Genomic DNA, 24227 nt, shown 5'->3' on the forward strand with positions numbered 1-24227 from the left:
AAGTTGGTAGCTCAGCTAGCTTGCTAGGGGCTGGGGGTTGGCCCTCAGTGCCTGGCTCAGAAATGGATGTTCGTACACGTTGCCTGGCCGCTTTTCACGTCAAGTCGGCCGTCTCTCACCTCTGTGTTTGGTGGTTCATAAGTCTTGTACTCCATATCCAGGCAGAGATGACTTGTCATCAAGTCATTCGTGGACGAGGAAACTGGCATACCTGACGATCACCCGCCTAGGTTAAGCACGCACTTCCCAACTATTACCTCCATTCCAAAATATAAAACTTTTTATAAAGCTAAGTAGTAATGCGTCAAGGGAGGAGTAGGGAGGAGATTAAGTTGCTCGTAATAACTAGTAGAAAGTGTGGCAAAATGTATGGTTTGCACTCATACTAAGCCGCGTGCTGCCCGTACCAGTGCAAAGTCCACGAATCATGTTGGCTAGATGCCAAGGAAACATCTCCGCGTCGCCTCGGTGCAGGTCACCGTGACAATTCCTGCTCCGACGCTCGTTGGGTTGGTTAACGACCCAACATACCCCTCTAATCGCGTGGGCCTGGCGCGTTAGTGAGGGATGGCGACCCGTGAGGTAGAATCTAAATTTTGATGTGGTGGAATTGACAAGTACTAGTACACAAAATTAACTAGTCTATGCACAATTACACATATATAATATAATATACATAATATACGAATTTAGGTGTGGCAGAAGCCAGAGCTTGCCAAATAGCTAGCCCTGCCACCGTTGAGGATGATGTTCGACAACTACCGGAGACGGCACATAAAAGGCCGTAGGCGGTGACTGCGAGGAATGGACAAAGTCAAAGTCGGTGGCTAGGCGGCTCGGGTGGAGAAGTGGAAGAAACTTAGGAGGGCAGGTGAGGTGGTGCTCATGGTCACGGAATGATGAAATGGGCAACTCAGGCAGATAGCAGTTGGGCTGGTGCGGGTGGGCAGGTGGAACGGTGGCGACACCAGTTGGTGTGTTTGTGGTGGGCTAAGTTGGTGTAGACAAATAGGAGGACGCTGTCAGCACCGGGGAGCTCTTATTTGCCGGTGGGCATCGTACCAACAGGTAACGCCAGATTCAGCCCATTCAGGCCCAGAGCGCTGTTATGCACAGTAAAATTGAAAAAAAATAAGCGTAAAAAGAGCACGCCCGGTGGGACTCGAACCCGCAATCGCCTGATTAGAAGTCAGACGCCTTGTCCATTAGGCCACGGGCGCTGTTATTGACTGTGAATACTATGATTGCAATAAGTAACCGAGCGAGTAATGCGTAACCTGTACAAATCGATCGCAATGGAGAAGCACTGACAGCAACCAGAAGAAAATAATGATAAAGAGATGCCATTACAGGAAGGCCTGGCTAGAGAACAACAACATTTTTTACTTGCCGGCGTCACATCAATCATCAATGTAGGTGCAAGGAAGGACAGGTTCCCAACAGCTAAACCATTGAGACCAGAACCAAATTTGGAACATCACAAGTCTGACAGGCTCCAATCAAGAAACATTACATTTACACCTTACTATTTCATGTTCACAACAGGTCAACAATCAGATTAAGTGGGCGGAAACACACATGCTCCGCGGCCTCAAGTCATGCACCTGCACCTTCCCAGCTGCACACCAATCTTTTTTTTTTTTTTAATTTTCACCGGGGGGGAGAGGATCCCCACCTTCCCAGCTGCACACCAATCTGAACCAGTGCCGACAATCTTTCTGAAGATGACGGGGACCGATTTGGATCGCTGATTGAACAATTGGAGTTTCCAACTAATCAAGAAACATGACATTTATACCTTTTTTTCATATTCACAGCAGGCCAGCAGTCAGCTTAAGTGGGCGAAAAATGCTCTGCCGCCTCCAATCAATTGGTCTCATTTTCAACCATCCGCAACACATCATATAAAAACCGTCACCACCAGGAAAAAAAAGAGTAGAACGAAGCAGCAGCTTGCCACAGAGAATTTGGGCAAAGAGGATTGCCCAAGATAGAACCAAGAGTGCTGCAGACCACACGAGCAACAGGAAATAAGGACAAGAGGCTTAACCTGACTTGTACTGGACAGGCTTACACGAGGAGGACAAGAAGATTCTGCGCGAAGGAGCAATGCTGTTGATGCAGAAGGCAGCAAGTCTGGCTGCTGCTGCTGGAGACACAGCGTCTTCAATCTGGGAGTCTGATAAAGTTCTTAGCCAATCCCTGCTGATGGTTGTTTAGCTCGTTTGGCTTATCTTTTGCTATGCTTTAGCTGGGTTGCTGTGGTGCTGATATTGGTTTTGACCTCTCAGAGGATTTCCTTTTAGTGCCCCAACTCTGGCTTTCCTGTATGCTCTCAGTTCCTTTCTCCTTCGGCAATTAATGGAAAGGGGGCTAGCCCAGTAGGAAAAAGATCCATGCCAATCCAGGCCGCACAAAGTCTGATCTCAAGCAGGAACGCCAAATTTCCCGACCGAGACCTCCGTCTCTTAAAAGCACCGCCGCTGTCCATTAGGCACAGAAAAAGATCCGGCAGATGGCTCCTGATCCAAAATGCTTGATAAAGAAGGAATGAATAAACAGATACACTAGACTTGTTGATCAGATATTCAGATAACTCCCAAATATGAGCAGTTCTTCAGTCATCTGGGTAATTTCAGTGTCAGCCCCAGTTTCGCAGCATAACCACAAGATGACATTTCGATTGATGATACACTAGAGTTTCAGAGCACTTCTTGGTAGCACGTACTGCTACTGTGCCACATGTGTAAATATACGGCAAGACATTGATTAGAGGTTGCTCACTTCATCAACCATGGTATGTCCGAAACTTTTCATCAAGTCTGCTGTTCATAAGGAGGTCCTGAAGCAATTTTGACAACAAACGACAATGTGACCATATGGCAAAGCAATAGAATACCATGTTCATTGGTTTTGGTAAAAAAAAAAGGCAGATACTTAGTGCTGTAAACCCTCCAGATGATTTTTTCTGCAGGCCCAAGCTCAAGGTGTCGGATTGATGCTGTTCAAGAAAGACAGCCTTCTTCTAGCAACCTTCGATCTATAACACCAGGCATCGAACGCCTCCGTCAGGTCCAGGAACGCGGCATCCTTCGACTGAAGCCACTCCGACAGAATATCAGCCTGTGTGTTCGAAGGCAGAGTCATCACAATTGCGGTAATCGCAGACTCTAACCCCTGCCAGACCTCGCTGTCCAAGCCGATCTTTGCTGCTGTTTCAGCATCACCATGGTTACCACAAGACTGCTACATTGCTTGAGGAGGTACAATTTTTTCTTTCATGTTTGGAGAAGACGACAATGACATAGTTCCATCAATCGACAAGACACGCACATGATATATTCCCTATCTAATATTATACGAAAATATTACACTCTTTATCTTAAAAAAAAATTACACTCTTTGGCAGCCTATGTAGTTATAAATAGTGATATTTTTCATGCATCGATTATGTTCCTGTAAATAGGAGAAAATCGGTATCATCATCGACGATGCTAACAAAGATAAGAAGTATTACTCGGTAACACGGATGGTTAGCTACAATATTTAGTAGTAGTATTTGTTTATCCCGACGTACGGGTATTTTTGCTAGTACAGGATCATACATGCATGAATGGTGCCTTTGCATCCTGCATCGATCGTCTTGAATCAACCATCGGCAAGCACCTAATTCCCTGCTGCTGCTAGTCCTTGCCGGCGCCGATGGAACGCCTCCGAGAGTGGGCCGTGGTGACGACCAGCTGCAGATGCGTGCCTTCCAGCATCTGCTCCAGGTGTGGCAGCAGCGCCGAGCCCAGCTTCATGTACGCCTCCACCACGCACAGCAAGATAACCTGCAACATATCAAGTGCAGCACATGGTGATTAGTTCGTCGCCGGAGAGGACGTGGTGCTGTTGCTGCAGAAGTTTTTAAGGTCTTTCAATCGAAAATGGTGTTTTGATCTCGGGCTCATATAGACCCGTTTTCTGATTGGTGGTACTGGGTAGTTTGGGTTGTATTTCCTGTTATATAGCTGTTTCCTAGTGTGCAGTCTACAGTGCCACAGGCCCACACCTGCGCACGTATTTATGTCGATCCTGATGGATGAGCATCGCCGGTGCAAAATACTTCGACGGAGTGGACCGGGTAGTGAAACATTCTATACGAACCACCCCTGGAAGTCCCAAACATTCAATACGTACGAGTCCAGCTGCTACAATCGAACGATGCTCAAACATCTTTCATAAGCATACATGAATCTCGCCTATTATGGATGCAAGTTCTTCAGGTTGCAACGACTGTAAGACAGAAGTCACACTTCCAGTCCCAGCCAGGACTCGCCTCAGGTCGCCGGAATCTGGCCGCCTTTCTCCCGGAACATGTCCGGCAGACCTAGTTGGGTACGACAGCTCAACGCAACAAGCACGGTGCTCCGCGGCTCTACGGCCATTAGTTCCTGCCGGCAAGCGCAATCGCACAGCCTCAGCTACTCTGCCATTCCTGGACACTCCACACTCAGGCAATGGAACGCCTAATGGAGGCAGAGTTCTCGGAGCCCGTCTTGCCACAGAGGAAGAAGAAGAAGCACTCGTCAACTTCATGACGGTATGGGCGAGACCGGCGGCAGACAGCAGACCATGGCTGGAGCAAGGCGACCTGCGTGATTTTCTTGTCGGAGCTGAACGTGGGAGGGCACCGGGTCACGGAGTTATGCAACTGCACGCACGCATTCAGCGCAGCATCGAGTCTTGGGTCGCTGGTGAGGAGGCCAACACCTGCCCGCTGTCCGGTGCCGTCTCGAAACTGGACGCGCCATCGCCAACGAACAAAGAGCTGCCGGTTCCGGCGAGCGAGAGCTCACCTACTACGTATGAATCTTGATTCTTGAGACACGAGCCCTCGTCACCACAAATTAGACCTGGCCGATCGAGCCATCTCGAGCTCGAAATGGCCTCTTCCGCTGCTCAAGCGAGAGAAACGGTCTCCCCTAGCGGAGATGCTATCTCTGAGCTCACTGACCAGGGAAATCCCCAAATAATTGTTCACCAACCACCGGAACAGAAAAAAAAACCATCTGTACCACTCGAACAGAATAACCGCTCTCACGCGACGCCCGGATCCCGCTCCCACGTCTGTCAAGACCTGTTCCATCGTACACTACGTGTATCGAACCATTCCACTATTTTTCTAGACACTGTATCTGACACTGCCTGTCCTGGCGGCACATATCCCAAGACGAATTGGACGGCCCACAAAACGAGCTCATTTGTGCTCGGGACCAGAAACACCCCATCCGTCTTTCAATGTTCTTGTTTCTTCTCTAAGAAGAAGGAAATGAATGTGCTTGAATTCTACTGGGCGAATTCATCTGTTAATTTTTTTCATCATTTTGTGTGCTGACTGACGAGCAATGAGCCAGGCATAAAAGAAGATGCAGGGTCAGGTCGGGTCAGGGTTCAGGATGGACACATGGGGTCTGGTACAGAAAAGGTGTACGTGTGCGTTTATTGATACTCATATGCATCGCAGCTCATGGTTAAATATCCCAACAGTTTGGTCCGTCCCTTAGGTGACAGCTTTGTCCCCGGTCTGGCGGCTCGTCGGCGAGTGTGGGTTTCGACCATAGTCCCTGCTCCGGCCTCGTCCTAGTCCTGATCCCGTGGAGGGCGCCATTGCCCAGGCCTGATCTGGTATTCCCACCTCTGTCCTCCCCTGCAAAGGCCCGTGGTTCTTGAGCGGCGGGCAGTTTCTTGTTCCAATCCCCACTCCAGATCCCTCTCTGTAACCCACCACCATACAGCCTTCCACGGATTGCTAGGGTCCGCGGTCGTAATACACCAACCTAGCTGAGTGTTTGCTCCATGCTTTGTGTCCTTTGGCAAGATGGAGAAGGTCGCGGGTCTACTGAAGAAGCTGAATCTGTCGGAGGCGGAAAAGAAAGGAGTCAGGCTTAGAGGGAAGAGGGATGATAATCAGGGGGTCCTCGAGCCCCAGGCTGTGGGGAAACTGCTCTCGGAGAAGCCAGCAATTGCAGATGCAATAGCGAGTTCAGTTGGGAAGATCTGGTGTCCCTTGCGAGGTGTGGCCTGCAAGGACCTAGGAGAGAACATCTTTCTGTTTACTTTTCGCCAAGCTTCATGGAAGAGGAAAGCGCTTGAAGAAGGTCCATGGATGTTTGATGGGGAGGCTCTAGTTATGGAAGATTTTGATGCTGCGAAAGCCCCAGATGAGTACAGCTTCAGACACATTCCTATATGGGTTCGTGTCGCAAACCTGCCGCTGGGGAAGCTGGACGGGGAGACAGGTAAAACAATTGGTGACAGCATTGGGGATTTTGAAGAAGTTGAGCTCGGTGAGGATGGCATGGCTAAAGGCAAGGTACTGCGGGTGAAAGTCAAGCTAGACATTAGAAGACCGCTGTTGAGGGGGCTGATGGTGCACGTAGATGATGATCAGAAGGATCGGTGGTGTCCATTTGAATATGAATTCTTGCCAGCGTTCTGCTGGACGTGCGGTCTTATTGGTCATATGGACAAATCCTGTGCAATAATTCTGAAGAAAGGAGAACAACAGCAGTACGGGAGTTGGCTAAAATACAAACCAACAAAGAAGAAGTTCTCTGATGATGATACGTCTAGGCTGGGAGGATCACAAAAAAAGAATGGTGGCCGGGGCTTTGGTAGTGGATATGCCAGTGGCAGCCGCTCTGGGAGTGATAGCCTCTCGTGGCGAAAGGATGGAGATGCTCTGGGTCGCCAGGAAGATAAAGCTGGTGAAGACCGGGAAGTCACTAGCCCACTGAAGCTGACAGATGGGATGGAGAATACAAGTTCAGAACGAGGTCGTGCAAAAAAGTCACTATCTCTCCAGCCTGAAGGTTTGGTGCTGACTGATGGAGGTATTAAAAATGATGAAGAAATGGAGACGAAAATGACGAACAACCTAGTGGGAAAGGAACCCGAGGTCATGGAGATGGGCGCGCAGCCCCCCACACAACAGAATGTTTGTACTGGTCAGGAGACAGTTTGCACAGCCACTGATGCGGACCAAATAGGCGATGAAAAGAAAAAGCGATATGTCCGGACTCGGCGCCGCAAGGAGAATGGGAAAGCTGTGAGCAAAGATACGGATGTGAGTTTAGCTGATATGGAAGGTATGGTTAAAGATAGAAAGAGGGCGCTAGAGCCAATGGAGGAGGATGAGGGCTGAACGGTAAGAAGCAAAAATGTGATGTGGTGATGGAGGAATCCGAAAACCCAGTTAGTGTTTCCGCGGGGCTGTCAGAACAGCCCTGCGCGACCCAATGAAAGCTGCCGGGGATTGGGGAACAGGCCGGCAGTTCGTGGTCTTCTGGCTTTCCAGAAGAGGGAGGACCCCGATATCCTTTTCTTGTCGGAAACAAAACTTGACAAGAAGAGGATGGAAAAGTTCAGGTGGATGCTAGGTATGCCACACATGGTAGTGAAGGATTGTCAAGGGAAGAGTGGGGGCCTTGCGTTGTTGTGGAAGAGAGGTACTGATGTGGAGCTGAGATGGAAGGGGAGAATGCATATTGATGCCATTGTCACCGAGAGTGATGGTTTCAAGTGGAGGTTGACGGGGATCTATGGTGAGCCAAAGCAGGATAAGAGAGAATATACATGGAGGTTGTTGCGCACTCTTCACCATCAAATCTCACTTCCATGGCTTTGCGTGGGAGACTTCAACGAGATCATGTTTAGCTTGAAAAGCAAGGAGGTCTTCCTAGGCCCCAAGTTTGTATGGATCGCTTTCGCGATGCCTTATATTTTTGTAACTTGAATGATCTGGGCTTCGAAGGTGACATTTTTACCTGGCGTAATAATAACTTCCGAGTTGATGGTTACATTCGCGAGAGGCTTGATAGAGCTGTGGCAAACCCAAGTTGGTGTGCAAAGTTCCCGTGCTACAGAGTCTTGAATGGCAACCCAGAGCACTCCGATCATAGGCCAGTAGTGGTGGTCATTGGAGAGGTGGCGGATGGGCATTGGAGGAAATGTGGAGAGGTGAATAAGAGGTTTGAGGCGCGATGGCAGTTGGAAGAGGACTATGACTCAATTGTCACAAATGCCTGGAATTGTGCAAAGGACCGTGGCCACACCCAAGTCACAGATCTGATTCGGTCGGTCTCTAGGGAGCTGCACACATGGAGCAAGGACGTTTTAGGTGATCTGCAAAAGAGATCTGATAAGTTGAAAAGGGAGTTGGAGCACTACCGGAAGGGTGAGCTCACGCAAAATACCATTCATAAGGAGCAAGTTGCCAGATATAAGCTTGCGCGGTTGGAGGACCAATTGGATGTGTATTGGAGGCAAAGATCCCATGTGAATTGGCTGGAGAAAGGAGACCGAAATACCACATATTTTCATTCGTGTGCATCCGAAAGGAAAAGGAAAAACACCATACGAAAGTTAAAGGGGGAGGATGGAGTAATGGTGGAAGGGGACGAGAGTTTAAAAACCCTTATTACTAATTATTTTTCCTCTTTGTTTACCCCCATGGCAGGTATTGATATTCGACATGCTCTGAGTCATATACCAGCCCGTGTCACACCACAGATGAATGAGATCTTGCAAGCTGAGTTCACAAGGGAGGAGGTGAAGTGTGCTCTGGATAGCATGGGGGACCTTAAGGCTCCTGGAGCGGATGGAATGCCTGCCGTCTTCTATAAGAAGGGCTGGGCATTAGTGGGGGACCAAGTGGTAAGTGAGGTTTTACAAGTGTTGCATGGCGGCAGTATACCGGAGGGCTGGAATGACACCATTGTCGTGCTCGTCCCGAAGGTGCAGAACCCGGAAAGACTAAAAGACCTTCGCCCGATTAGCCTATGCAACGTTGTATACAAGCTTGTCTCGAAAGTTCTCGCCAATCGCCTGAAACTGATCTTGGGGGATCTTATCTCACCTAACCAGAGTGCCTTTGTCCCAGGTAGACTTATCTCGGACAACACCATCTTAGCCTATGAGATGGCACACTTTATGAAGAAGAAAAGATCGGGGAAGAAGCATTACATGGCTGTCAAACTTGACATGAGCAAAGCGTACGATCGGGTGGAATGGAAGTTCTTACAGGGGGTCATGACCAAGCTTGGTTTCTGTGCTCCATTCGTTGACCTTGTAATGAAATGTGTCTCGTCGGTTTCATATCGGTTCAAGGTCAATGGCCAGCTTACAGACACTGTGACTCCGGGTAGGGGGCTACGACAAGGAGATCCCATCTCGCCTTACCTTTTCCTCCTATGTGCAGAGGGTTTTTCTGGTCTAATACATAATGCTGAGATGCAGGGGAAAATTAAGGGTATAAAGCTTGCTCATTCTGCCCCCACGGTGAACCACTTGTTGTTTGCCGACGATTCGTTGCTGCTCATGGAAGCCAATGCAGAGAGTGCTGCTGTTGTTAACTCCATTCTGCAGATGTATGAAGCTAGTTCAGGTCAGGTCATCAACAGGGAGAAGTCTTCAATTATGTTCAGCCCAAATACTCCCAGATGGGCAAAAGAAATAATCATGCAAACCTTGGGTCTGGGTCTCGAGGCCCATGGAGGCAAGTACCTGGGACTACCACTATATATCGGCCGGTCAAAAGTGAAGTGTTTTGAGTATCTGAAGGAGAAGATATGGAAGCGAATTCAAGGCTGGAAGGAGAGGTTTCTGTCTGCTGCCGGCAAAGAAACTCTAATTAAAGCGGTTGCGCAGGCAATCCCGGCCTATGCGATGGCATGCTTTGATCTGACGAAAAGCTTATGCGACAGCATTAGCCAAATGATTTGCCACTATTGGTGGTCCCAACAAGATAATGAGAGCAGATTGCACTGGATTGGGTGGGAGAAGATGAAACTAAGCAAAGGTGAGGGGGGCCTAGGCTTCCGGGATCTCCATTCTTTCAACATGGCAATGCTAGCCAAGCAGGGCTGGCGCTTACTTCAGGCTCCTAACTCCCTTTGCTTCAAAGTTTTGAGTGCTAGATATTTCCCAGATGGTGACATCCTTAATGCTAGACCTGCACCGGGCATAAGCTATGTATGGCGTAGCATTCTTAAAGGGATTCGACTGCTTAAAGAAGGCCTTATTTGGAGGGTTGGAGATGGCACGCATATCAATATCTGGTCTGACCCATGGCTACCTAGAGGGAGCATGCGTCATCCAACCTCGAGACAAGGTAATGCTATTGTTACAAAGGTCTCTGAGCTTATTGACCCTGTCACCGGCTCCTGGGATGTGCAACTTGTGAACCAGTTATTCAGTAATGATGAGATATCTTCTATTCTGGCCATCCCGATTGTTGAAGACATGGATGATTTCTTGGCCTGGCACCTGGACAGTCGTGGGGTTTTTTCTGTTAAATCTGCATACAAAATTCATGTCAATCTGCTTCGACAACAACTAGGATCTGCTGGTAGTTCTTCTGGGCAGGGGGAGAACTGGAAAGGGAGAATCTGGAAGAACATTTGGAAAGCGGAATGCCCACCGAAGGTTCATCACTTCCTGTGGAGATTTAGCCATAATAGTCACCCACTGCGGAGGAACATCGAGAAAAAGGGAGTTGAGCTGGACACACGCTGCGTTATCTGCACTCATTTCTTTGAAGATGGTGGGCACCTATTCTTTAAATGCAAAGAAGTGAGGGTCTGTTGGCGAGCGCTTAATCTTGAGCACATCAGACTGAAGCTTGCTGGCCTAACTACTCCTATGGATGTTTTGGAACAGGTCTTTGCGCTGCCGGCGGACGAGAAACTGAAGGTGATATGTCTGCTCTGGAGCTGGTGGAAGGAACGAAATAAATGCAACCATGGGGAACGACGGCTCAATGCTGACCAAGTCCGGGCCATGGTTCTGCGGGTCACTGATGAATGGCTTGAACATCTGAAGAAGACTTCTAAACCTGAAGCCAAAGTTGTGCAAAGCTGGAAACCGCCACCTACTGATGTGATCAAGGTTAACATTGATGGCGCCTTCTCTGGACAGGCTTTGGTGGGAGGCTGGGGGGCGATTGGGCGCGACCACCTGGGAGACCCCATCTTTGCGACGTGTGGCCGTATCCCCATTGCCTCCGAGCCGCTGCAGGCTGAGTTGCAAGCTCTGCTCCAGGCTATCCCTGTCGCTGAGCAACTGGGTATCAGACATGTGATCTTCTCCACCGACTGCATCCCTCTCAAAGAGGCGATTAGTTCCAACTCCTATGATGCTTCTAGGCTGGGACCGCTGTTCCAGCAAGCAAAATACATGCTCCGCCTGGCTTGTTTTGAGTTTGTTTTTGAATATTGCCCTCGGGCGTGTAACAAAACAGCACATGAACTTGCTGCTTTAGGTGTTGGATGTGAACAGCCGAGCGAAGTCCTCTGGCTGACAGACTTCCCGTCTGATGTAATGACTCTAGTGGCCAACGATGTTGTTGGGCCTTAATGGAATATGTTTTCCAGCTCAAAAAAAATATCAAGCAGGTTAAATTCGTGCTTGGTCAGCATGAATGTGATTCAGAAGGAATGTGTTGTTCTTGTGTTTTCCTTCAGCAAAAGGGAAATGAATGTTGTTATTTTCCATTGGGTGGATTCATCTCATTTGTGTGTGACTGAGAAGCACGCGGAGGCATAGAAGAAGATGCAGGGTCGGGTCATGGTGATTCAGGGTAAGACACATGAGAGAGAGAGAGAGATTACCTTTTTGCCTCTTTGCTGGGCCCAATTCAACGCCCATAGCACGTTCAGCAAATTTTAAGGTATCGATTGTTTCTGCAAGATCATTGTCAGATGGGCTTATCTGCACAAGCAATAGGGCTTTCGAATCTCCTCCTGTTACAAATGTCCCACAAGAACAGAAAAGAACAAGTTAAGAGAGAAAGCAATTGTTGAAACGGATTTCTTTAGGAATAGCAGATGATTACCTAAGAAGTCTTGTAGCAGATAAGTTAGTTTGGAATCCCTGTTTCAAAAATGATATGAGAATAGTTCACAAAAAGAGCATAGATGCAAACTTGTTGGTTGAAACAACAAACCTGTAAGGGATGTGGCTGTGGCCGGAAGCAAGTGCTGCGATGACATTGCCCAAAGCAGAAAGAGACCTATTTATGTTCTTTGCTTCTTCAAGCCGGTCACCTTGCGCACCAGTCTTGGCATTGCGCTCACTTCCAGCCAAATCTACTAGCCAGAGCTTGCTTTTAGTGCAGACATTATTTATCAGGTTATTCGCACTCACTGTGATGCAAAGCATGCTGAAAAGAGAGATAAAAAAGGTCTAAATACATTGATAAGAAGCAAGCAATCTAAATAACAAATGAAATTAAATATCCTAACCTGTGTGAGCGACTGCTATGCTCATTCACATCAGTTGACCCTACAGCCCTAGAATTGCTTCCACTTAGCAAGATATCCCAAGCGTCATCTATGTTATCTACCTCTCTCTCGGCTATTCCACGGATGTAATGTGATCCATCACTTGCCGTTTTTATTTCCAACCTGCATACAAACATTATCACGAGGATATACAATTGGGAACAAAAATAAAGGGCGGAAAGGAAAAGGATTTTACTTGGTTGGTGAGGCCATGGATGGTGAAAGCAGGTCCCTTATGTTCTCATTGTAGACCTCTAACATGCTGACATATATGTTGTACTGAAACAACTGCTTCTTATTGTCGGTAAGACTGAATAACTCTCTGAGGGTTCTATAGTTTACACCCCGGTTTTGCTCAGTCCCTTCCATTGTGAAAGTTTTTCCAGTTCCCGTTTGTCCATATGCTAAGATGCATACATTGTAACCATCTAACACAGAGGTCACTAGTGAAGATGCATCCGAGAATACCTTAGCTGTTCATGAATAGAATCCATATATTAGATGTCAACAACAATATTAAAGCATTTTTCCCAAGCAAGTTGGGAAGGCTAGATATGAAACCCAACACAAACATAAGGAAACCAAAAAGAGGAGAAAAAAGTAAAACAAAGAACAAGTAAACTACGATTTCTGATTTCCATGCAGTCCTATCAAGAACCACATCACCCATATTGTTTCTATCCGTTTGATCAAAAATCTGTGGTCGTTAGTTATCTGTCTAGATTGCACAATCAGTTTGACTATTCTACACCGTAAAACGCTCTCAAGGCGCTACAGTAGCCCAGCTGCTTTGAGAGTCCGCCGCCTGTCTTCCCCTCTGCCGGCCCGACCCCGATTCTTCTCCGACGGCGATGCCGAGCGGAGCGGAGGAAGGAGGCGTCTGGCCAGATGTATATAGTAGTCTAGGTCTCCAAGTTCTGTCTGCTACCCTTGTGGAGTATTGGAGTAGGCTGTGGGGTCTTCTTGGCCAGATCCGGCCCATCCAAGTCTTCTTCTTCGTTGCTGTGCTTCTCTGGTGGCAGGAGGAGCGGCAGGCGGCGAAGGGACAGCGTGGCATCTCCAGAAATAAGGCCACTCTCTTCTCCCCCGGTCATCTGATCTGGCTGTGTCGGAGCAGCAACCAGACGATGGAGCCTCTGCTTCTGGAAGCTTGTCCATGGTGGGCGGTTGAAGGAAGGAGAAGATCCAGGGATGGCTTCATTAATAAGCTCTCCTGGGTACACCGATGCCGCTATCATCAACGCCCGTCTCCCCGAGTCCGTGGCAGGCCCTTCGGGATTGACGGCGGGCCGATCTCCCCGTCGTGGCTTTGGTATGGCCCTGCCACTTCTTCAACCTTGCCTCCTCTTCTTCTCTCCCGAGATCTAGGCGTCATGGTGGCGTCAGGCAAAGGAGGATGCGGAGTGGTGGTGCTGAGGAGGTGGCGTCGGAGTTCTTCAGAAGCAACCTTCTTGTGCAACACATCGACGGCATCTCTGCCGCTCGTTATCCACGCCGGTGAAGTCCGGCTATTCTTCAACCTCCATCGGAGGCCCTTCTTGAGGTCTGCGGTCGCGTCCATCGCCGGCTTTGAAGCAAGTGGTGTAGTCCCCGCTTTGGAGTCCGACGACGACATTGCTGATCTCCAGCTCATCGGAGGGGAAAGAGAAGGACCCAATTGCGTTTGTATAATCTTTAATGGGGTCTTTTCTGCAAATACCAGGGGCCTATGTAAAATTTTCTCATTTTATGGGGTCCTTTGTAAAAATTGTACACCCACCGACTGGTATAAATGAAGCTTCTACGCCCTTCGGGGCGCCCCGTGTTCAAAAAAAAAAAGATTGCACAATCAGTCCATAGCGCTCCCGTCACTGTCTCACGCACATGAGCAGCAGCGCATGCAGCCACACTGACTGTCTGATTCCTCTTCTCCATTCAATGGTGTAGTCCCTTCCGCTTCCATGCAATCTTCAGAATAAAGCAGATGCTCCGTTCATGTCCTTCACACACTTGATCGTTGCCCTCTAGCTCTGGAGCTTCTTCGTTTTGTCCTAAAGCACACGTCCCACCTTCATATTCAGCCGTCCATGCCCCTGCTTGAGATTCAACTGATTTCCCCATGTGAACCACCATGCAGGCCGGACGCATCTGCAGCCCTAGCCTTGAGATGAGTGAATCAGGCCCATGTTTCCTTGATTGCGCTGAGCCATGATTGAATCCGGGTTGATCTCCATCAATTCTAGAGGTACTGCTCTGCACGTATGACCTATGGACAGTGGCTAGCTTTTCTTATCCTCCCTTCCTCGATCATATTGTTTTGTGTGTTTATTCACCGTGGTGTTGTTCGTTGTTCTTCCTATATAACATACTTGATTCCATTCCTGAAAAACATGTCTCTAGCATCTATTTGACTCAACTGAGCCAGGAACAGTTCTTCAAAAAGGTCACTAGCATCTTTGTGATTCAAATAAGCCAGAAGCAACTATGAATGGACAGAAGTGGTGCTCCACTAGGCCCAACAACGCCCTATAGATGCCATCAAGAACAGGTTGTCATTCTTTTCTCCAATCGTCGTTTCTCTCAAGGAAGGCAAATAGGCAATGCATGTTTTCCCTTTTTTGTACTAATGTCAGTTTTTCAAAACTAATAATTAGCATTATTATGACTGAAAGAACAATGGTGAAATACAATAAATAAGACAACTTCAAAGTAACATTAGTTACCTTGATCATCGTCCGGTGCATAGACTCTGTCAAATTTGAATAACCTTCTTGATTTTCCTTCGATGATTCTGAGCTCTCCATCATCCGCTCCATCAAAATCCACCGCAGTTTTAAAGCCTAATGATGCCTCTAATTTGCTCAAAGGACGGCATCGACAGAAAACCCTAATATTTCCTGAAATAGCAGACATAGTTAGTGATATTGCGAACCATTTTTTAAAAGGTGTGTATCTTAATAGGCAGAAGGCAAGGAGCACCTTTTAGCTCTTGCACAATATTATGAAGCTTTTTCTTCTCCGCCATCTCTTCATTGTACTTTATTTTCAAACCTTCACACTCCGCAACTGAAATTAGAAAAAAAAAACTCTACACTTTAGTCTTGCTACATTTAAAAATTTGGTTAATTGGATAGAGGCCATTGCAATTTCCCGCTGTTTGAGATACGCCACTACAACTTTCGACTTTTGAAAAACGCCATTGCAATTCTTTGTCCATCTTACATATGCCATTACACACAAAACATATGTAGGAGAAAATATACTTTGCATATTCACCCGTATAAACATATATGCATGATGGCCCCCCCCGAATGACCTTACGTGGGCTAGGGGAGTGGGTCAACTCAAAAGGGCGAGTGCACTAGTGGCTCAACTAAAATTTAGCAATTCCCTTCTCGCTCCCCCATCCCTGTCTCGAACCCTACAACCATGGCAGTGGATGGGAATGGCTACAACGAACGGCGAAGATTCCTGGCGGCAAGGATCACCTTTCCCGCACTCCCTCCCCACCCCTCTAACCAGACAGAAGCCCCCTTCCCCCGAATCCTCCCTCCCCTTGGCGGTGGAAGGCGAAGAGCATGGCGGCAGAAGCTCCTCCCAGTTCCCTCTCCCCTTGGCGACAAAAGGCGGCGACGAGCATGTGGCCGGTAGGCTTGTGTTTCCGGGGAGTGTTGACTTACCGGAGGCACCCCTTCCTCCCTTCTACTCTCAGTTCATGCGAGTCATTAGTTTGGGCCAACAATTGGTATCAAAGCCCTAATTTGTGAGAGATAAGCAGCGGTGATGACCTGGAGCAACAACCAAGGCTGTGGTCACCACCGCGGAGAAGGAGAGCGGGAGCTCGCTGGTTCTCCAACGGGTGGTCCATGAAACCGGATAGGCTTGTGTTTCCTTATGCAAGTCATGATGGAGGCGTGCTAGCTTTGGGTCGTCGTCAACGACGGCACGCCGGAGCTCGAGATGGACCGCACGGCTATGGAGTGCTTGCTGCGGTCTGCCCCGTTGGAGATGCTCTCCACTCTTGCTGTCAAGGTGACGACAAAGGATGCTTGGGAGGCGGTGAAGACGATGAGGCTCAGGGTAACCCGGGAACAAATTGCGAAGGCAACGGGGCTAAAGAAGCAGCTCGAGGCCATCAAGTTCAGCGATGGTGAGGACATCGACAATTTCGGCATGCGCTGTTGTCTTTCGTGTCGCAGCTCGATGTGCTCGGGGTGAAGATCAACGAGTCGGATATCATTCGTAAGTTCCTCTCCGCCGTCCCTAAGAACTTCTCGCAGATGGCATGTTCTATCGAAACCTTGCCCGACCTCGACACTCTCTCCATAGAGGAGATCATCGGTCGTTTGAAGGCAACCGAGAAGCACCACGAGAGGAGCCAAAGGCCAAGCATGCCTCTCTAAAGAAGAATGGCTCGCGCGGATGAACCTGCAAGATGGAGGTGCATCGACCAGCCAACCGGACGGGGACCCGGCAGAGGCAACCCGGGTGCGAGAGGCACCAGGAACCGCAGCACGTCGAAAGACACATGTCGATATTGTGGAACCACCGGCCATTGGGCGAAGGATTGCCGCAAGAAGAAACGTGATACGGGTGGCTTTTGGACACCTCCTCAAGACCGACAAGCCCTCCTCGTGGTCCAATGACACGACCTCGGGCCAAAGCCATACACCAAGAGGTGAATTCGCTCCTTTCCACGTATGCATTTGATACCTCATTGGATGGCATGCTACTTCATGCAAATACCCTGTGTTCAATCAGGTACATCGATCAAGACGCAAGCCATGGAGACCAAGCCATTGGCGAGGGAGCTGAAAATGGAGAAGATGGAGACCTAGCGCTCCAGCCGGAAGTTCCGCCCCCAGGACCGGAACTTCCGCCCGAACGACGGAACTTCCGCTCAAGTTCCGCCCTAGTTCCGAAATCGCGCCAAAACAACCATGGATGGTTCTGCAAGGAAAACGACCATTTTCGGAACTAGACCGGAAGTTGGCCGGAACTTCCGCCCCGACCGGAACTTCCGCCCCAGGACCGGAACTTCCGCCCAGATGCCTCCCAGATGTTGTCCAGCACCCTGTGAAGGGAATCCAGCCGGAACTTCCGCCCCGAGCGACCGGAAGTTCCGCCCGAGCGACTTTCAGCACAAAACAGCACGTTTCAGCATGTAACTTACCCCTTCGCCCCACCAACTATAAATAGCCTTGTTGGCTCAGATCTGAGATTCAGACTTGATGTAAGAGAAAACCTGAGCTTTTGCTCCTCCCTATGGGAAACCCTTCTAGATCCACATCTATGAAGTTATCACAACTCTTCTAGGGAATTGGTCTCTTCCATTCTAGGAATTCTAGTGTTGTGGATCTTTTGCTTTTGCAATTCTATCTATTTGCACTCTTTTCCTCTTTGGAACTCTACCAATTGCTATTGCCAATCTTTTGTGAGGGATTCTACTCCTTGGGGTCTTTGCCTTGCAATTTCATTGGGTTGGTGTATCGGGCTAACGAAGAACCGGTTGTGTGTGTGTGTGTTGCGTTTGTATCTTCGATCCACCCCGCTTTCCACCCGTGTTCTTCATGTTCTTCCACCTCCCCCACGAATCTCATCCAAATCCGTGAAGATCGGGCCTCCCCTAGGGCTTAGCCCATATCATATGGTATCAAAACCTCCTTAGTTGCCACGGATTTGACCCCCACAACCCAAAAAATTTCTTGAGAACATTTTCGAAAATTCCAAAAAATAGCCTCAAATTGGCCTTGGTTGGATCTCGCGATTTGTTGAGTTTTTGGTGGTTCTGGTCCAATAGAAACTTGTCTTTGGTGTTGATCTACAATCCCCCCACCTTCCCACAGCTTTTAGTGCCAAATTTTTCCTCGAATTCGAAGAATTTCGGACCGGATTTCCGCCCAAATCGCCCGCAGATCTGATTGCGACCGGAAGTTCCACCCGGTAGGACCGGAAGTTCCGCCCGGGACCGGAAGTACCGCCCCCAGACCCCGGAAGTTCCGGCCGGCCGAAATTTTGACAGCTACCTTCGTTTTTTGTTTTGGCACTAACTCCTTTTGTCTTTGGACTTCGGTTTGCGTGCCATTTCAGCTACCACAAAGCTTCCGCAACATCGACAACGACGACGGCACCCCAGGGATCCAAGCGGTTCATTTGACACCTTCCACCACCATAGCAAGTTCAAGATCGTCGGCCACCATCATCAAGTGGTATAACTTGCCCCTAACTTCTAGCCCTAGCCTCCTTTGCGTACCTTCCCCATCGAGAGTGAGTTTCTAGTGTTGCGAAGCATTGCGCAAGCGTCCCGATCGTGAGGGTGTGCGTGTGTTGAGCAAAGCTAAGAAGCAAGCTCGTTGTGAGAAGGCAAAAGAAGTGTGACATACTTACATAGATAGTCGTATCCTTACATAGTGAGAAAAAGAAACAAAAATACAAAAAGAAAAAAAAGTGTGAGTGACACCTATACACAAAAAGAGTCCAAAGCTTATAAGCAAAAGAGAGAAAAGAGAAGAGAGGCATCTTGCGCAAATCTTGTTGCTTTTCAATTTTGCAACCAAGCCACGGTCTCTCTTGCGTTAGCGTGACACCGAGTAAGTAGTCTTCGTTAGGACCAATTTTGTTCGTGCTCATTTTCCTTGGTCGCGCTAACCCCATTTTGTCCCGTGCGTGTGTTCCACATTGTGTATGCCTTTTGTGATCACCGGCTTTTGACTTGTGACTTTTGGATCTTACCCACTTTTGACAATAGACTTTTTGTTTGGTTCTTCCATTTGGCTTTCCACGTCCATACCTAACACCATATAGAGTTTTTGTTTTTGTGTGTGTAACCGGTTGTTCCTCACCTTGACACACCTTTCCAATTTTGTTGTGAGTCTTTGACTTAATTGTGAGTTTTCCTCTAACCCCCACAACATAGTTCTTGTTTTAGTTGTAGCCATGTCTAGTGGAGAGGGGAACCAACTACCGATGACACGGCACCAACATTGGATAGCTACTCAAGCTGTCAACAAAAGTATCCATGACCTCACGGCAAGGATCGATGAGACCGTCATACGCTATGAAGAACGAGCTCAAGTGCAAAGAAGGGACCTAAATGTCCAAGTGCAAGACCTCCATGACAAGCTTGATGCTCAAGGCCATGATATGAGGGCAACACTCGCTACTCAAGGTCAACAAAACATGGCGAGCATGAGAAGGCAAGAAGAAAGGTTGGCACGCCTTGAACAAGCTATTGCCAACATCGCCAATAACCGAAGCCAACACTCAAGGTCTTCGCGCTCTCATAGTTCAAGGCATCGAGTTCCATCTCCGTCTTACCATGCTTCTAATGAAGACCCACACCACCATAATGTGGATGATCAAGTACTTCAACAACAAGCTCGAGATGCGGAGCAAGCACGTGCTCAACTTGAACAAGAGAGACTACAACAAGCAAATCGTCAAACTCATTTCCAAGAGGAACAACAACGTCTTCGTCATGATCAAGATCTCCTTCATGCACGTGAGCAAGAACTGTTAGCCTAAATATAATCTTGTCATGGTGTGACCTGCATACGTAGGTTGAGTGCAGGCTGTAGTGTGAATAGCACACATAGGTTGTGTGCTTGCTGTGTGTGAGAACAGGGCACATGAGTTGTGTGCAGCAATCTCAAAGTTGGCTTTGACTAGCAGTCCCCAAGTTGGATTTGACCAGCCATCTCCAAGATTGGTTTTGCTTAGTAGAAGCCAACTAGACATTAGTTGTCAAGGTCGGTTATTGTAGCACCGACTTAAAGCCTCTATATAAGGAGAGGCACCCCATATGGAGAGTAAGTTGTAAGCCAAGATGTAGCATATGTTGCTATATAATAGTGAAAGAGCATTTGTTGCTCAAGCAAGTTTCTCCCCTGTTCTCCTTGCTCATGTGTGTGCCCACTAAGAATGAGCTGAGAGATTGAGAGAAGGCTGCACCCAACATTTAGTATGGGTAGGAGCTAACAATTGGTATCAGAGCCTCATGGTTCGGGGCCATGGCGAGCGGTGAGTCCGTGGCGAGCCCGGCGGATGTGGAGGCGGCGCGCTGTGACGTCGTGCGCACGGCGGCATGGAGGCGTTGCACAGCAGTATGGAGGCTGCGGCGGCCGTGGCGCAGTGGCCTCATACCAGCACTAGAGCCAAGTTGGGAGATGTCGGCACCACCACCTCTCCAGCAGCGGCGTGCGTCCGCAACCCCTCCTCCGGCAAACGAGCGACGGCGATCGCCAAGTCGGGGACGGAGCAGGGTGCGACACGGCGGGGGCGAGGTCGTGGTACAGCGGGAGGTGATCCGCGAGATGACTAGCGGCGGAGGCGGCGGTACGAGCCTCGTCTTCCCGATGCTCAAGCGCGGAGACTACACCAACTGGGCCATGGTGATGGAGGTGAACCTGCAAGCGGCATCGCTCTGGGACGCGATCGAGGACGCCGCAGTCTCTCGGCGAGAGGACAAGCACGCCTTGGCGGCACTGCTCCGCGTCTAGGTTGTACGTGGCCATGGCGGGTGTTCCGGGTGGAGGCTTGAGAGGCAACGACGATGGTGGTGACCAAGGTTTGGTTGCGGCAAGGTCATGTTAGTCGGCTCCGTTCCGGCGTGTCTGAATGTCTTCGTGGTGGTCTCCTCTTGCTGCGAAGTCGAAGCTGCCCTAGGGCGGTGTACGATGACCTTCGAGGGGCGGTCCGGTGAAGGCCTTTTTCGGCACTTGTCTTGCGCATCCCCTCTCCGAGGCTCGTCTTCAGAATCGGAGCTGCCGGTCTCTCCTCGAAGAGCCATCTGTTTGGCATAGGCCGCCTTGAGCTTCTTAGCTTTTGTGGGTAGCCAGGGTGGCTAGGTGTGCCCATGGCGGGTGTGCCCAGCTTGTATGTATCCGGTCCACGTCGTGCGTCTGAGCGCGTTGGTGATCTGTTGAAGGCCTGCGGCGTTGTGCGCGTTGGAACGCGTTGTGCGTGCGGCCGGTATGTGCGGATCAAGCAGCCAAGTGTGCGTCTCAAGATGAAGTGGCAGGAAGAAGTTGCGGCGTTGGTCGCCTTGAACAAGGAGATCCTGGAGACGAGGAAGAAGATGACAAGATTAGGGGGGTGATTGTTAGCCTAAATATAATCTTGTCATGGTGTGACCTGCATACGTAGGTTGAGTGCAGGCTGTAGTGTGAATAGCACACATAGGTTGTGTGCTTGCTGTGTGTGAGAACAGGGCACATGAGTTGTGTGCAGCCATCTCAAAGGTTGGTTTTGCTTAGTAGAAGCCAACTAGACATTAGTTGTCAAGGTCGGTTATTGTAGCACCGACTTAAAGCCTCTATATAAGGAGAGGCACCCCATATGGAGAGTAAGTTGTAAGCCAAGATGTAGCATATGTTGCTATATAATAGTGAAAGAGCATTTGTTGCTCAAGCAAGTTTCTCCCCTGTTCTCCTTGCTCATGTGTGTGCCCACTAAGAATGAGCTGAGAGATTGAGAGAAGGCTGCACCCAACATTTAGTATGGGTAGGAGCTAACAAGAACGTCTTCGCCATGAGCAAGCGGCACGTCAACAACAAGGGCAACCTCGCCCATCTCAAGCGGCCAATGCTCAAAGGCATCCACAACATGACGCCGAACAAGAAGTGAACCAAGAACGCCAAATCATCAATATTGATGCTCCTCAAGATGATGGCGCAAGAAGAAACAATATGGACAATAGAAGACACAATCCTCTCAATCATCGAGCTCGTCAAGCACCTCATGCCCATCAAGGTGAAGCAAGGCACCACAATGAAGAAGACGCCTCAAGTGAAGCTAGTGTCATGCCACGCCCTCGGCAACCACATGAAAGGCGTCCTCCTCCTCCAAACCGCCACAATGAAAATGAGGATCGACCTCAACAACCTCGCAACCATAATGAGGATGAAGATGAGGCAAGACCAATACCTCGACGCAATGACCGTAATGAGGAAGAAATCTTTGGGAAGCTAAAGTTCACCATGCCCAAGTTCCAAGGAGAAGAAGACCCCGATGCATACTTATCTTGGGTACTCAAGGTTGACAAGATCTTCCGCATACACAACTTCTCTGAAGCAAAGAAGGTGGCCATGGCATCACTTGAGTTTGAAGGATATGCAAATGTTTGGTGGGAAGAAGTAAACAAGAAGCGTACTAAAGAAGACTTAGAGCCTATTGATACATGGGAAGAGATGCAAGAAGTCATTCACAAATGCTTTGTGCCCACCCACCACAAACGTGACCTCTTCAAAAAGCTCACTCAACTCAAGCAAAGCTTCAAGTCCGTTGAGGAGTATTACAAGGAGATGCGCATGACCATGATGAGTGCCAATGTGGATGAGCAAGAAGAGCAAACAATGGCAAGATTATTGAATGGATTGAACATTCCCGCCAAGAGGATAGTGGAGTTCTTACCTTACACCAACATTGTTGAGTTACTTCATCAAGCTACAAGAGCCGAGCGCCAAGTACGAGAAGACCTAGCAAGTGCTAAATCCAAGTCCTTCTTCGCCGCAAGAAATGCAATCAATGACTCCGCAAACACAAAGAATACAAGTGATAGTTCCTCCAAGGACCCTCCCAAACAAACAAGAAGTGACATCAAGACAACAAGCTTCAAGCCGGAGCAATCAACTATGTCCTCCAAAGCTTTCACGGGATCTAGTAACATCACTTGCTTCAAGTGTGGTGCACAAGGACATAAATCCTTTGAATGCAAGAACACAAGAGTTATGATAACTCGAGATGATGGCAATGTGGAATACTTAAGTGAAGATGCATATGAAGCCTTGGTGCAAGCCGCAACAACACTTGAAGATGAGGAGTTGGAAGATCAAAAGCAAATCCTACGTGTGCATGATGCAAGCCCATCACTTGTGGTGACCAAAGTTTTGACAACCCATGCACTCCCCAATGAAGACCAAAGGTGCAATATCTTCCAAACAAGAGCTGGAATCAATGGCAAGTCAATAAAGGTTATCATCGATGGAGGGAGTTGCCACAACCTTGCAAGCACCGAACTATGTTCCAAGCTCAACCTTCCGCTCCGAAAACACCCCCATCCTTACCATGTGCAATGGCTAAGTGACAACGGAAATGTCAAGATACAACACACCGTCAAAATCTCCTTCAAGATCGGCGCCTATGAAGACACCGTTGAGTGTGATGTAGTGCCTATGACGGTGTGCCACATACTACTTGGTCGCCCTTGGCAATATGACAAGAAAGAAAACAATGATGGTTACACAAATGCCTATAGATTCAAGGTAGACGACAAATCCTTCATCCTACGCCCAATGACTCCTAGCCAAATAATTGCCGACAATGCAAAGGCTTTAGCGAGGGCTAAGGAAACTACTATCACTAGTGAGATGAGAGGTGAGAGAGTGATTCACCAAAAAAAGAGTGAGCGCCACAAGCCATATGTGAGTGAGATGAAGAGTGTCCTCATAACCACCAAGAGTGAGATGAGAGAAGTGCAGCACAACTCATCCACCAAATTGCACTATGTGCTCATTTGCAAGAGGCCACCCTCGGAGACTAACAACTTAACAACACTTCTTTCGTCTTTGTTGTCTCTTTTGAAGGAGTCTCAAGATGTCTTCCTCAACAAGCTCCCTCTAGGACTACCACCGCTTCAAGGCATAAAGCACCACATCGACCTCATGCAAGGCGCCACACTACCAAAAGGTACCACTCACCACACCAAAACCGACGAACAAGAGGAAATGCAACGTCCAACTCATAATTGTCAAGCACACGGGTATGTTCATGAAATCCTTAGCCCACGTGTGGTTCCAACAATTCTTGTCGTGCCTTTGGGTTGTTCCTTTGTTTTGTCACTCGTTTTGCATCTTATGCAACATATCTTGACCCATCTTGTTGGCAAGAGTATTATTACAAGCTTTGATTATACCCTCAAGAATC

General features: G+C 48.6%; 1 protein-coding gene and 1 non-coding gene across 6 annotated transcripts in view; both read right to left on the reverse strand.

Moving 5' to 3' along the window:
* Window positions 1–1147: 1147 nt before the first annotated feature.
* TRNAR-UCU (transfer RNA arginine (anticodon UCU)) lies at window positions 1148–1220 on the reverse strand. The gene has a single exon. It is a non-coding gene; the product is annotated as a tRNA-Arg (tRNA).
* Window positions 1221–2769: 1549 nt separating this feature from the next.
* LOC127324220 (E3 ubiquitin-protein ligase listerin) overlaps window positions 2770–24227 on the reverse strand; it is a 36476-nt gene continuing 15018 nt past the window's right edge. For 3 of the 5 annotated variants that reach the window (XM_051352214.2, XM_051352213.2, XM_051352218.2), the window contains 8 exons: window positions 15285–15371; window positions 15029–15202; window positions 12523–12799; window positions 12288–12449; window positions 11990–12205; window positions 11879–11916; window positions 11655–11786; window positions 2770–3833 (listed from right to left, as the gene is read on the reverse strand). In XM_051352214.2, the coding sequence (XP_051208174.1) occupies window positions 3667–3833; window positions 11655–11786; window positions 11879–11916; window positions 11990–12205; window positions 12288–12449; window positions 12523–12799; window positions 15029–15202; window positions 15285–15371 (1253 nt within the window). In that variant the 3' untranslated portion in view covers window positions 2770–3666. Of the gene's footprint in view, window positions 3834–9259; window positions 9406–11654; window positions 11787–11878; window positions 11917–11989; window positions 12206–12287; window positions 12450–12522; window positions 12800–15028; window positions 15203–15284; window positions 15372–24227 lie in introns of those variants that run through there. The other 2 variants (XM_051352217.2, XM_051352215.2) reach the window with 2 other exon arrangements.

Source organism: Lolium perenne, chromosome 5 (genome assembly GCF_019359855.2).
Source record: "Lolium perenne isolate Kyuss_39 chromosome 5, Kyuss_2.0, whole genome shotgun sequence".
NCBI lineage: Eukaryota > Viridiplantae > Streptophyta > Magnoliopsida > Poales > Poaceae > Lolium > Lolium perenne.